The 14,504-nt window shown below is 38.4% G+C and overlaps 1 protein-coding gene across 1 annotated transcript in view; it reads left to right on the top strand.

Annotated features, from left to right (window-relative positions):
• MOCOS (molybdenum cofactor sulfurase) overlaps window positions 1-14,504 on the top strand; it is a 141,640-nt gene that overhangs the window by 89,631 nt on the left and 37,505 nt on the right. Inside the window, exons 5-6 of the mRNA XM_067292170.1 lie at window positions 6,599-6,715; window positions 9,704-10,162. Of these exons, the coding sequence (XP_067148271.1) occupies window positions 6,599-6,715; window positions 9,704-10,162 (576 nt within the window). The remainder of the gene's footprint in view (window positions 1-6,598; window positions 6,716-9,703; window positions 10,163-14,504) is intronic.

Raw genomic sequence — 14,504 nt, forward strand, 5'->3', positions numbered from 1 at the left:
GCCAGAGACAGTAGAGGGACCAGCAGGATAGAAAACAAACAGGATTACAAGGAGAAAAAGATTGTTGTGAAGATTCCTGTTGAACTTCCGCTAATTTCCTTGGTTCTAATTAGTTTCCAATTGTACTGTGGATGTCTCATAAGCAACCTTAGCAACAGCAGTGACTTGTGTTATCTTCTGTTCTGCGGGGAGATAGCTATGATGCAGCAAACCAGACTGACTTTCCAATAAAATGGCACCTTGTTACTTCATACTGGTAAGAAATAACATTACAACATGGATCTTTGCTTATGTTTAGTTATGTGATATTAGTTACATGGTATTGGTCATTCAAAGGCAGCCATTACTACAAAGGGCTCTTGGAAGCAGGAGGCAATGTAATTAATCTAGGTAAGGAGCTGCTGATTGTTGGTAAGGAGATGCTGTCCTTGAGAGATTCAGTGTGATGACTGCAAACCTAGTTAGTAGATAATGAAGCTCTCTTCTTGCAGAGGAAGTAGTGACAGAGTTCAGGTTGATTTGTTTTTTGTAATATCTCATTGCTGGAGGACCAAGACGCATGTGAGAAGGCATGCTTGAAACTGTCTACTATTAAACTGCTTGTCGGAGCTGGTCAAGGTTAGAAAACTCCATGAAAGCCTAGACTAATGTTGCCTTATACTGCTTCTCTGGAGTGTCCTTGCGTGTTGCTAAGGAAATTGCAAAGGGAGATAAAAGATGCTCATAGTTGTTCAGATGAAAGAATCTAAGATGAATGAGAGAGGCTAAATATTTTCTCTTTAGAAACAGGGCCAGACTGTGGCTCTAAACAACAGACTCCATTACACAGGGGAGAAATGTGAAAAGAAACCCCATGGTAGCAGCAAGAGGACTGCACTTTTGACAGGCTCTGCTGGATTTCCTTTTTCTGGGTCATGGTAAAAGCATATCAGGTGTCTTCGAATGCCTGCAGTGTCCAATTTCAGTCCACCATCCAAATCCTTTGAAGATGAGGAGACCTTGGCTCCACCTTCTCTATTACCTTGCTTGCATCTTCCTGCCACACAGAGAAATCATATATAGGAATCTGTAAGGCTGTACTTAAAGTAATATTTCAAAACTTCAAAGCCCATCTTGGGATTTTAATCCAACAATATCCCTGTGGGATAAGGAAGATCTATTATCCCTATTTTCAGGGGATAAATGCAGGCAAAAGGAGGATGTAAGTGACTTAAGAGAAAGAGGAAAAGGTGGAAAAGGTTTTGGCTGAGCCATGAATTAAATCTGTCTTTCTAAAGTTCCAGTATCACGCATGGCACATTTTTTTCCTACCCATTGTTTCCACTTGTAGAAGTCTGCTACGTTCTTTCTGCAGCAGACTAATTTTACAAGCTGTATGCCTTCTTGATATTAGTTATAGCTTAATCTTCTGTGTTGTTTACCTCTGGCCTGCAGTTGTCTGGCTAGTCATAATCTGACCCAAAGCCTTTAGCCTACAGAACAGCTAGGAGTGCACAATGGAATGTAGAGATACAGACCTTTTATTACTGCTCACAAGGGAAAGCTGTCTTTAAGTCAGAGTTAGGAACCTGCGAAGGGTTTGGGTTATTTTGCTTTTCTTCCTGGAATCCATCCTTTGTTTGATGCATTTTATCAACCCAGGTTTTCATTGGCACTGAATGTTGTTAAAAAAAAAAAAAAAAAAGCTGAGAGAAAATACCACTGGTGGAAGGGACCTGTGACCATGGAGATGCCAAATCAGAGAAAGCCAAGGTGTTTAGCCTACTTATCAGCCTGTTCAATTCCCAATAGCTGGATCTTGGACTGATGAAGTTTACATGCATTCCAAGTAAGTCCATGCCCGAATTCAATGCATGTACTACAGGGAAGAAAAAGGCAGTTGAAAAAATGTGAGGTCATGCATTTAGAATCAAGACTGTGTTTCATTTCTTTCTTATAACCACCTTGTTCCCAAAGTATCTATTAGGTTCTGAGTCTCAGAAGTATAAAATTCTTGTTACTCCTTTGTGCATGGAGGCATTACAGTTTGTTATCTATATGTCATATTGCAAGTGAGAATTCCTGCAGAATGACAATCCCCATATCCTGATTTATGCAGAGTTCTCCTGCCTGCTTCTCTCCCATGCAATCTTAGTGCTATTTGACTGTCTTTGAAACCAGCAGAGAAAATTATCACATCAAATACAAAGTGCCTGATAAGTTAACATTTCCAGTATCAGGATACCCAATTTGGCAATTTCAGTATCTCTATCTAATGTTTCGTTGCTTCTACCAAAGGATTTTTGGTCAGAGTGAGTGATGAGTGGATGTATACTGAAAAAGATATTTACATCCACTCTGCAATTAAATTGAACCATTATGAACAACTAGAGATAAAATAGGCAGTAGAGGGTCAGCTCCATCAATGCTGTGGGAACCTGCCCAGGTAGAAGTTCTTTCTTTGAGATGGGAAAAAAAATGCCTCTTTTGCAGGAAGCCGTGCAGTTAAATGAGTTTAGTGATATAGTAACACAGCTAACATGCATTTTTCCCCCTCTAAGTGATTTGGAAAAAAGTGCTGATATTTTTTTTCTTCTGACCTTCTTGTTAACTGTATTAAACAAGATTAAGTATGCATTTGCATCAGCAACAACATTTCACAGTCAAATGTTGGATGACAAAAAGAGCTAGCTTACTTTTTCTCCAATTCCATGCCATGAATCAGTGAATTGATTTAGCAGCTGATGTGGAGAACAGTGTCATGGAGCCTGCCTTATAACCAGCCATCAGTGGTGTGCAGTGAAATTCTTGTAATGAACAATTATATCAGACAGACAAATTGCTCTGAAATTTGGGCATTGTAGAAGGTAGAATCAGAAGTCCAAATCTCAATTCCTCATGGACAGCACCTGTCAGTACTGACTAACATGATTTTGTTTTTTCAGGACACTTCATGACCTATTATAAAAAGAGAAGCCTTTACTCATGTGAATAATTCTTGTGATGTTCAGTAAAATAACCTACACAAATAAGAACTACTTGCTTGAATAAGAGCTACAGAATTGGATCCTGTGGGCATGACTTCAGTGGGGATTCCTAAAGAATCCGTCATTCTTAGTGAAATTTTCACTTAGTTTGTTAGTGGTGAACTTAGTTTATTAGAAATAATGCAAAACTATGTGCTAAAGTGTAACAGTAAATACTAGAGAGAGCACTATGAAAAAAATCCCAAACCAGGAACATTTGGACAATCTGGCAATGCTAAAGGAAGGCTCATGGAGAAAGGCAACTGTGTTTAAAACAGAAATTATCTTTGAAAAAAAAATTTTTTTTAATGGCTTTAGGTGATCTTTATTCATGTATTTTTATTGAACACAAAGACCCTAGCTTGAAGTGAGCAAAGCACCTTTTGCTTGTCAAAAATCAAGATCTGGAGCAAGATGTTGGGGGGTGAAGCAGTCTACAGGGCCTTGGCCCACAGTGAACAGCTTCAGAAAAAGGGATGAATGCCAAGGGACTCTAAGGGAGAGAAGGGACTCCAAGATGTCTTGATGGCTTATCTACCATGTCCTCACTGATTGAATTGGTAAAAATGCTGTAAGATTTCTACATGTATTTTACAGTTTAATCTTCAAGCTCAGAAAGACCAAGTCACAATGTTCCAAATATCAGACCCAGGGAACTGCCAAAGCTCGTGATCTGAGTACACAGAACTGTGTCCTTACCATTAGTCCCACTCATGCTTCTGTGTCTTCATTGATGAACCTATTCCTGTCTCCCAAAAGTCAGCTGCTGTCATTGCACACAGAGCTGCAAACAGCGTTCTGTATTTCATAACCTGGAGTTCTGTACCCATTATTGCTCCTTATGGCAATTTTAAAGATGTATTTTATTTAAGTAAGCTTTTCTTTATCAAAATAACTGTAACAGATGTTTTATGTTCTATTTGTTTTGCTATGCGGTAACACTGCAGAGAGAGATTAAATTAACTCCCCAAGTGGCATATTTCCAGGTTGAAACTAAACAGGAAGACCTAGAAGCATATGTCCGATCAAAAGTCAAATGTGCATTCAAAGAACAGACAGAGTGACAGTGCTGTGCTTACTGGTTCTTTACATGGTTTCTTTGTTTACAATGAAAAGAGTGCCAAGAGCTGCAGAATACCTGTATGTGTTTAAGCTTCGCATTGGTAGTAACAGAGCTCAGTTTATACTAAAGCTTATGTCTAACTTACCTTTGTTCTCTTGAACCATGATTCTCTCTATTCCTTTAATGTTCATACATTCTTCTATATCAATGATCTTTAGGAGTGTGTGTATATATATAGAGAGAGTATATATATTTATACACACCCCCACACTTACCCCTAACATATATATCAATAGTCTTTGTCTACTGTACAGGCTAATATATACCACTCAGTTAAAAATATTATTGGAGAAGGCTATTGGGTCCTGTCACTTGTTTCACTTCTGAAGTGAAAGGCTAGAATGAAAGTCCAGGGCCTTCATTAAAGAACAATAATGATATATTTGACAAAATGACAACAATTAAAAAATTGGTTGTTAACAATTCCTTGAAGCTGGGTTGTGGAAACTTCTTCACACTACGTGTACTTTGAAAATCAAAGCTGCCCCAGCAATGTTTCTTTTTAAAATAATATTAAAAAAAGGTTATATATTTTAGAGCTTTTTCTATACTGGGCAAAGGAAGCCAAACACTGAACAAATTCAGCAGTGAAATAACTGTCATGATTTTTGCCTTATTGTCATCATTAACAGAGTGATAGATCCACCCACAAGTCACTAGCACCATGACAAACCGTTATTATGTCAGGATGACAACTTTTTTCATTGAAATAAATAAGTCAAGAAAATGTCACTGTTCCCAGATTAAAGTCTTCTGACAAAACAAAGTTAATAACACCACAACAGTCTTTCTCAACAGATGCCTTTTACTATAACTTAGATTTGAGAAACATGCTTTGAACACTGTATATTCTCCAAAGAATTAAACACATATAAGGATCTTGGGACTGATTCTTTTCTCTGCTTTCCAAGTCTGGATATGTGAAGTTATTTTGGTTGTGTTTCCATTTGAAAACTGAACCATTTTGAACTGAACTAATGGCGCAGCATGTACTTAAGCATGAACATGATAACTGTGCACTGTAATGATGTAGGATTTTTTCTATATGTGTAACATGTTTTTGTGTGGAGTGCCTTGTGCCCCACACCTGACAGCTTCCATTCCTTCACCTTTAAACTGAGATTTCTATCAAACACATATCATGTGATTCTCAGTCAGCTGTCATTCTGTGTGAAGCTGAACCTGAGCTCCTATGAGGCCAGTGTTACTGGAGTACCTGAGTCCTCTCTGTCTGTAATATGTTTGTCCTTAGAGCTCCAATTTCTCCATTTTGCAGCAGAGGAGCTAAAGCACAGAAAGCTTAATGAAACTTGTGAGAGGTTGTTCTGGAAGTCTGTGGCAGAGAGAGGATGTGCCAAGCTTCATGCTACCTTTCTGATCGTTTGACCATCCTTTTTCCCAGTCCTGACTGGGACTCAGTTATGTATTGTTGAAGAAATAATGCAAAAACTGTACCTGCTCAGTTAACCTGCTCAGTTGCTGTTGTTACTTTTTGAAATCAGTGTAAAGAGTTTTCCGATCCCTTCAGTGTGCTTCCATGGTTACTTAGCTGTGCTATGAAACCCTGACAGTCCACATCTCTTCTCTGCAGTGCCAGCCTCCCAGTGTATACATCCTTCTGAGGCACATATAGATGTGTGCTTCTGCTCTCCTTGCATATATTTTTCATACCCTCACATAATTTATTCATTATTCAGTCATCCATTATTGCATTTATGCCCTTGCATTATTTCATGGAAAGTAAAGAAATGATATAACCAGAAAAGCACAGCACCAGGAAAGTGTGGGTCAGTGGCTGGTGAATCAGGTGGTTGTATGCAGAACATTCAGAGAGGTATTCCAGCTTAGTGCCTACCCTGTCAGGTGTTATTGCTTACCAGGGGGCTGGTTCTTCAAGCACTTGTGTGCCCAAACCCACTGTTATTATTCATTTCTGTAGTGAGGGCTTAGAGTTTCAAATCCTTTTGAACAGGGTTGCCTTTAGCTAACCAAAGAGATACCCCAGTCCTCTCTTCTCCCTCCATAGAGGCAATTTCATTTATTGTTCTGTCCAGACACTGAATGGCACAAATGCAGGCCTGTAATTAGCACCACTGATGTGTATGAATCTCTTCATGGGTTTAAAATTAAGCACATACACTGGCATTAACTGGATCAGGGCCTGAACTGATGTGCTCTGTGTGTGTGTGTGTGTATGCGCATGCAAGTATGGTGGAGTGCACTCTCTTTCATACCAAAGTAATTATTTCTGCTTCCATCATTCTTTTCTTTTAGGTGAAATAACAAAGCTGAAAAATCCTCACTGTTTATCGGAATGCTAACAGCTACAACCAATCTGTTAATAATTTAGAGAGGTAATTTACCTCAAATTGATTTGTACCTTTAAGACATTCTGTGTTGTTTACCTCAATTTTAAAATGCATCTCTTTCATTCTTCTCCTATGTCTTTATCTTCTGCTGAATTGGGAAGGTGGACAAGATGGCCAGTCTCTACAACATACATGTCCGCACAGGTTGCTTCTGTAACACGGGAGCCTGCCAGATGCATTTAGGTATAAGCAGTGAGGACATCCGAAGAAACCTGCAGGTTAGTTTTTGAATGAGATTACATGTTATGTTTCCCATGGAAAAGATCTAGACTCAATGACCCAGGAGACTGAATTTCCTGATGGATGGAAGGGTTGAAGGAGAGAAGAAAATCTGGCCCTGTATCCAAAAAACCTAAGTAATTAAAGGTAAAGTAGGTATATCATGGCCTGTGCTTTTGTGTCTCTACAACTTATAGAATGGAGGCAAGTTTGATTTGTTTTCTCTGATCTTTCAACTCAGTTGCCATGTTAAAGAAATAAATGAACTGCAGTTCATTGAAATGAGGTGTTGAAACAAAACCATTTGATGGTCCAAAAGCAATATGTGTTGTTTCTTTTTATTTCATCGGAAAATACGAAATTACATCTTCTTGTTCTGATTTGGAATTACATGAAATGAAGACTTCCTGTAGAACAAAGTTCCTGAACAGTTCAACTCATGTTGTTCCTTAAGTATCCGTCACTGTACTCAATAATGTTCAAGTAGTATAGATGTATTCCTGTTGGGTGTTATAGTCTAAAAGGCATACACGAATTGGACAAGAAACAATACATAAGAACAAGCTGTGAATCTCTGACAGCAAAGTAAATTTAGGAAATTATACACATAGATAAAATGTCTACCTAGATTACTGGTTTGTTAGATTGTTAGAACATGAACATAAAGACTGTTTCCTAACTGCATCCTGATGACTAATATTTTCCATGAATTGTCATTAAAAGATGTGTAGCAGGATGTATTACAGTGAAGTGGGGGAGGCCTCATATCTGTATATTTGTCAGAGTTTGGAATTATAATAAATGAATACAGAACAATCCAAAACTGTATTAACAGTATTCTTCAAAAGATGCAAAATGATAATGGCTGTATTGATATTACAGCTCCCTTAAAATTTCATAGGGACATTTAGATAAATTTGCAAATGCATTTATATGCAAGACTGATAGCTCAAGTCCTTAAAGGGGGAGAGCTTTATTACCTCCCTTGGCAAAATGGTGGTTTCATTTGCCATGGAAAGCTCCGTGTCCATAGCCTACTCTTGCATAATCCATTTAAGAACAGATGAGTGATGCTTGAATTTTTGAGGGGGAGCAGCTTCTCCAGGATACTCAGAGAAAAGAAAAAAGGTCTTCCCTTCTGTTAAGGAGAAAAATTCCAAATGAACAGCTGCACCACTCTCTTGGATCTTCTCATATGAAGAGGATTTTGCAAAGGACTGGGTGGGCTTTTATAGGTCTGCATCTACCCTACATGGTAATAAAGCTAAGCATTTAAACCAGGACAGGCCAAACCCCAAACCCAAACCTATAAAGAGACACTTTATCTGCCAAAGGGGATCTGATGAGGTAGTGCAGGCAAGCAGTTGTCATTTTGGGACATTCTCACTGGTCCTTTGAGAAGGATCTAAATGAGTTATTGACAACATTACTGCATAGGGAATGCATCTTTTTTCCCATTATTTGCACATATACTTTGTTTTTGCATCTTCCCAGGTTGCTGACTGCATTCTTTCCTAATGAAGATTTCCATGTTTTGTAAGCATTTTCAAACTGCTTGTGAGTGAGGACTTTCTGTCCTCAAGGGTCTGTGGAGAAATACAGTTAGTTTCCTTAGGATGTTGGGCAGGAGCTCATTTACTTACTTGAACAGCAGGAACCTCTCTTCACGGTCAGTCAATACCTGGCAGAAAGGTTACATGTATATTAAGAGATGCGATCTAATTTGGTAAATGTTGATTCTGCTCTGTTGTCAAGGGTAAAAATTATATCACACTACATCAAAATATTTAATGCTGTATTTCATGCTTTGACACAGTTGGTTTTTTTTTTATTTCTCCTTGCATAAATGGGAACTGTGTTCATTGAACCGTGACATTTCTTGCTTAAAAAAGCCCTCGTGTAAATAATCTATTCACACTTCGGTTTTATGTAGCACAAATGCATAAATACATGAAATTCTAAGGAAAAAAACAGCTGCTGTACTTACATGAATAAGGATGCTGACTTAGGACTAAGTCTTGTGTTCACTGGTGAGCTAATGTTAGGTGGATGATCCAAGAGGGTCACTAGCTTATCTCATGGCAGGTGAGCAGCAGTATTCACTGACCCACTTAGTGAAGAAGAAACTTGTGCTCTGAGAACTTTCTAGAGAGTGCTGTGTGAAAGGCACGTGTGAAATAGAGAGGTATCTATATGAAGGTCACTTCTTCTGGACACAGAAAAAAAAAGCCTCTCACAAAATTGGGCTAGTTGAGGGATTTTTCAACAAAAGCTTTTTCATGAGTTGAAACCTGTGTTTTTCAAAGATGGAAATATTAGGGGGAAAGCTAGTTCTGTCCATCCTGAAAGAACCATATTGACTGGATCAGTGAGACTGATTTATTGTATATCCCAATGACTAGGGAAGTCACTTTGGATGTTGGAGTCCTAGATTCAAGTCTCTGCTTTGCTAATACCCCAGGCAAGTTCTTAGCTGTGTAGCTATCTGCTGGACTGTGTAACAAAAGCCAGGAATAATCCACTGATTACGTATAATAGAACAGTTCCAACAGGGAAGATCAAGAAACTGGCCCCCAAAAAATCAGCAGTCTAGTGCTTTGCTCACATGTCTAAACATAATATCCCAGTTTAAATCTCAGTGAACTGTGCAGAACAGAGACTGGAATGTACCTGGAGACTGACCCTGCTGCCAGGCCATTCTGGGGCGTACAGACTTTTTCTGAATCTTCACATAAGTTTTTGAGCAGTCTCTTTTGCCTTGGGGTAGAGTAGGACAAGCATCTCAAAACAATCTTACTTCCCAGCTTGAGTAAGGCAGTTGGGAATTTTTCTCCATTGTCTCTTTATATTCAGGGGTTTACTGTATATTTTTGAAAGCATTTCTTAAGGCTAAAATTAACAGACTGGTGATAACTATGTAAAATAAGGGGGAAATAGAGCAGAGTCTGTCCTAATAGCTCCCTGTTTTTCTTTCTGTTTCAAATTAGGCTGGCCATATATGTGGAGATGATATAGACCTGATTGATGGATGTCCCACTGGTTCTGTGAGAATATCATTTGGCTACATGTCTACTTTTGAAGATGCACAGACTTTTTTGAAATTCATCATAGCCACCAGATTCTGCAAGTCAGACACTGAGGTTCCCTTCCAATCCTCTGTTACAAAGCTGACAACAGAGTCTGTCAGATCTCCAGTTCGGGATGACTACCCTTCCTGTAACAATGCAAATAAATTGGCTCCAAGAACACACATCTTAGACAGAGACCTCTGGGATAATTCATCTGCAACAATTAAGACTGTCAATTGGCAGCCATCGGAGACTGAGTCGGAGAGCATAAGGGCAGCTGTTTCTGAGACTGCAGTACCAACCTGTAGAAGAGGTGGCAAACCCATTACTGTCACCAACATTTATCTGTATCCAATCAAATCATGCTCTGCATTTGAGGTATACACTTTAAATTATTCTTAAATATTCATCACAACTTCTGTTTTTGCCTTGCCCCTGTCAGACCGGGCAACCAGGAGTAGCACGTACAGGAGATACTAGGAAACAGTATGGGGGTACCCATTTTTCCTGATGAGACATGCTCCTTTTCTCAAATTTCTAGCATAAGTTCCTGCATGCTAAGGGACTTTGAAGGATTTTCAATTAGGATTTTCAAAGTTACAGGATGTGAATGTGTTACATTGTCTCTCTCCTCCACTCAACAGAAAAATCTGCACATAATATGCAGTCTTGAAAAAAAAGTAGTTGGATTTGCAAAACTTGACTAAAATATAATCAAGTAATTAGTGTGCTTTTACAAAATGGCATGTGATGGACTTGTAGACATTGATGGGTAGGCAGCAATTGAGAAATAACTGGATTAACATGTTATAATTGAGAGGAGGCTGATTTACGTTACAAAGAAATGTTATCATTAAAAATACATTTGCAACAGAAATATGACCTTTAAGTGTTGCTGCACTATTTGAAAGTTCACTCTTTGAAGATTTTAATTGCTTTTCTGCCAAGTTAATAATATCGTCACCTTAGCTGTGAGTTCTTTTTTTTCACATAATGCATGAAGAAATAGGTGTATGGTCCACACATTGACCTAGACTATGACTCTGCTTAGTATCATACTGGGAAGTGATTTAATGAATGTTAATAACGGTGTAACTTCCCTATGAAAACTTGCTGGTGTAGGTCACTGTCTCACATCTGAGTGAAAATTGGGGTCAAATCCAGTGACAAACCACCTGCATTTAAAATATGGCTTCTCAGTTGATTTGATCATGATTTTTTTTTTCTTATTGCAAAAAGAAGCTGGGGAATTAAAGCAAAGAATATTGAATGACTAACAAACTGTCTGTATATTTAAACTTGGTTTTGCTTATGAGGTCTTTAATTCAGAAGCACAGTCTTCAACATCAAATGAGATCTGAACAAACAACTTCCACCCCTTATTAAATTGTTTAGAAAAGCAAAGTAATCCCACATTTCATGGGAGAATGTTTTAACCTTCATTTAAGTGTTGCAGATTTTTAGCTGTGTTACAGAAGACCACTGCAGAAGCTGCTGAAATCTATTCTAGCAGTATTCAGGCCCCTTTGGGGTTAAATTCTGTTTTTAACATGCAGACTGGTGTTATGAGATATATACCACAACATTCAGTGCTAGGAAGTCTTTGAAGTGATGGTATCCAGGAGCTGGTAAGAAGTACCTCAGCATGAAAGACACAGCTTATGTTTCCCCACAAGCTGAGCCGGATTTCTTCTCTGCAAGCTCTGGGAGAGGAAACTACTCTAGGTGATAAATTCACACAGACCTGGTACTCCCTGATAGACAGAACTGTGATTGTATACAGAGGGGGAAAATCCCCATTTCTCATGCATACTTCTTGTGCCAGGCATGTGTTAATGATCTTTAAAGCAGGGTTCAGCTTACATAAACGTATCCCTCTAAAGTGAGATACTAGTCTGTAAGCAGTGAGCGATGGATACCTGCTAATTCATCTTACAATAAAATAGGCATCTACGATAGATAAGATGAATTGTTCCTGGCTATTCCTGTCTCTTTGCATTGAGTTTAAGAGGGATCTTAAGCAACTTGAATTAGACAGCTAACTTTAGGTGATATGAATACTTTAAAAATATGAATGTTAAAATCACAACCATATTATGAGACTTAGTTTTGCATGTTTAGAATCATTTTTGAAATCTAGTGTATTCTGTTTTGGTATTTTTTGATAATGAAGCAGCAGCAGAACTCAGTAAGCTAAGCACTGTCGGAGTCTCTGCTGTCAAAGAGCCAAATGCAATTAAATATATACTAGCTTTCATATATGGCATGGACGGGACTGGAAGTTCATTATAAATAGCATTCTGTTTGCCTCCTCTTCTTCTCAAACAGAGTTTTTCATGCATTTCCACTTAGTTCATAGAAGATACATGACTGCATATGAAGGAACACTAGGAGCTGGTGTAATAGACATGATGAAGAAGGACTTTTCATGCATAAGGAGTGCAGTGTAGGAGAGTGGGCTAGGAGATGAAGTCAAGAGGTAAGCAGGAAGTCAAGGTGACCTTCAGACTCTTGTGCTTCAATGGCTCAAAAAGTGTGACAATATTGACAGCGATAGGAGAAAGGAAAAGATAAGAAAGAAAGACTGGGATTTCATTGTTTTGAGGAGCCCATAGAGGGGAGAGACCAGGACAAGAGAAATCAGGATCAGCAGAAGAGCTGAGAGACCAAAAGACATGACAATGATGCTGTTGTGAATGAAAGTAGGGAGAGGAGTGATAAAGCAGTATTGGAATGTTTTCATGATTTTCAGTATTGAAGTAAATCCCCAAAGAGAATACATTTGCTTTTGTGATCTTCTTCTTGTCCACCAGGCATTCTTCAGTTTTCTGTTCCCAAAAGTCCAAGTGACAGTTCTAGACCTGCCATATATTTATAACCAGCCTTTGGAAGATCTGTCAACCTCATTGTCTGCCTGTAGATGTAAAAATGACAACTCCTAGCTCACCAATTGTAATGAGCATTACAATTAGTTTTCCACATTTGTTTCCGGTACAGGATGAAATTTATAAGGTACCATATCTCTCTATTTTTCAAATCAGAAGAAATCAGAAAAGATATTTTTGGCAGTCCTAGTATCTTAAAAGTCAGTTAATCTCATTCTAAAACATGCAGTTGCTTGGTCTCTTCCTCATGATTAAGAGTAGAGTTGAAAGCCATCACTGCCAGAACTTACATCATCACTAATTCCAGAGTGAATCACCATCCACAGCACTCTGTATGTCATTACTGCAACTTTAGCCTGCGTCATCTTGAAAGGGGAAAACATCCCATCCTCCCTGAAGTCTGAAGCAAAGCATACTAGAGAAACCTTTCCACAATTAAATGGTCTCAAATCCTGATAATCATTTTGCCTTTTAAAATACTGATTATTCCATCCTCTCTAGACTTTGCCATAAAAAGACTTAACCCTCTAGGAAATCACTGCTTTGCTAAATCACTGCTTTGCTAAAGGAAATCACTGCTGTGTCATACAGACTTCAGGTTAACATGTTGGTATTATTCCCTTACTTTCATAAACTCATAACTCATAGCAGTAATCACATAGCTTGTAGTTTTCTTGGTCTTCAGTTAGAAAGCAAAGATTGAAATTGTTTCACATTTTAAATCTAAAATACCTTTAGAACACTTCGTAGTTGTGGGAAGGTTAGAAAAATATTTCCCAATTAAAAATTTGATCTCCATTTTTATCAGTTGTAAGATAGTTCTGTACTGGTCAATGTGAAGAGATGGAAAGTGTTTTAGATAAAGGCTGCGGTAAATCCATTCTGCTTTTGCTTGGATACTTGAGATCAGAATCTCATAGATTGGTAAGTTCAAGAGCAGACCTGCAGCTGATATGGTAGGTCAGACTTTTAGAGCGTATAGTAAGTAGACTTCATTGGGAAGTACATGATCACTTGTGTTTGTCTGAAAGAGTATATGCAGTGGAAAATTCCATCTAACTGTGTGTGTAGGACCCAGCCCTTCTGCCAGTAAAGTCTGCCTGCTGGCTTACAGGTCGCAGGATAGATAACTTGTTTAACATCAGAAAGATAAACTTGATGAGGATGTGGACACAAACTCACAGCTGTTTGATCTCCTCTTTAGGTCACATAATCTCCTCCTCGTCTAAATGCCTCTGATTTCTCTACTCTTCTAAGTGCTTTAGTATGGGAGGTGCTTGACCTCCAGAGAAAATGAGAGTGCAGAGTGCTTTGGCAGCTGGGTCGATGAAGCTATGCATGAAGATCTTCAGCTTACTGCATGTTGGTTAGCTTCTACAGCATGTATGTTTTATAAAATGTTCCTGGCAATGGGACCGTCTCCTGTTCAGTGGTGCTCCATAAATTTGTTACATACTGTACAGGAAGTAGAGGCCTAACTATTCTTACTGAACTTTCTTGGATGCTCTCCTTTGATTTCCCTACACTTATTTATGAGAGAGGAGCAACAAAGAGGAGTAACCTTTATCCCTGACCACTTTTTTCTTCTTTTGCAACATAAAATCTTGTTTTAAACATGCATTTTTAAACATGAACATCTCTCATGTCCATGAATTTTGCATAATTACATAATGCAGTGAGCCCAGTGACAAAGGTTAGGACTTTAAACATTCATAACTTTATTATTCTTGCAGTAGATTTCAAAGTATAAAAAATGCATCTTGACACATAAGACAAATTAGCTTTCACTTTAAAATACAATGCAAATTTTTAGTAATCAGTGGATAAATGATATA

This window comes from Apteryx mantelli, chromosome 2 (genome assembly GCF_036417845.1).
Source record: "Apteryx mantelli isolate bAptMan1 chromosome 2, bAptMan1.hap1, whole genome shotgun sequence".
Lineage (NCBI taxonomy): Eukaryota > Metazoa > Chordata > Aves > Apterygiformes > Apterygidae > Apteryx > Apteryx mantelli.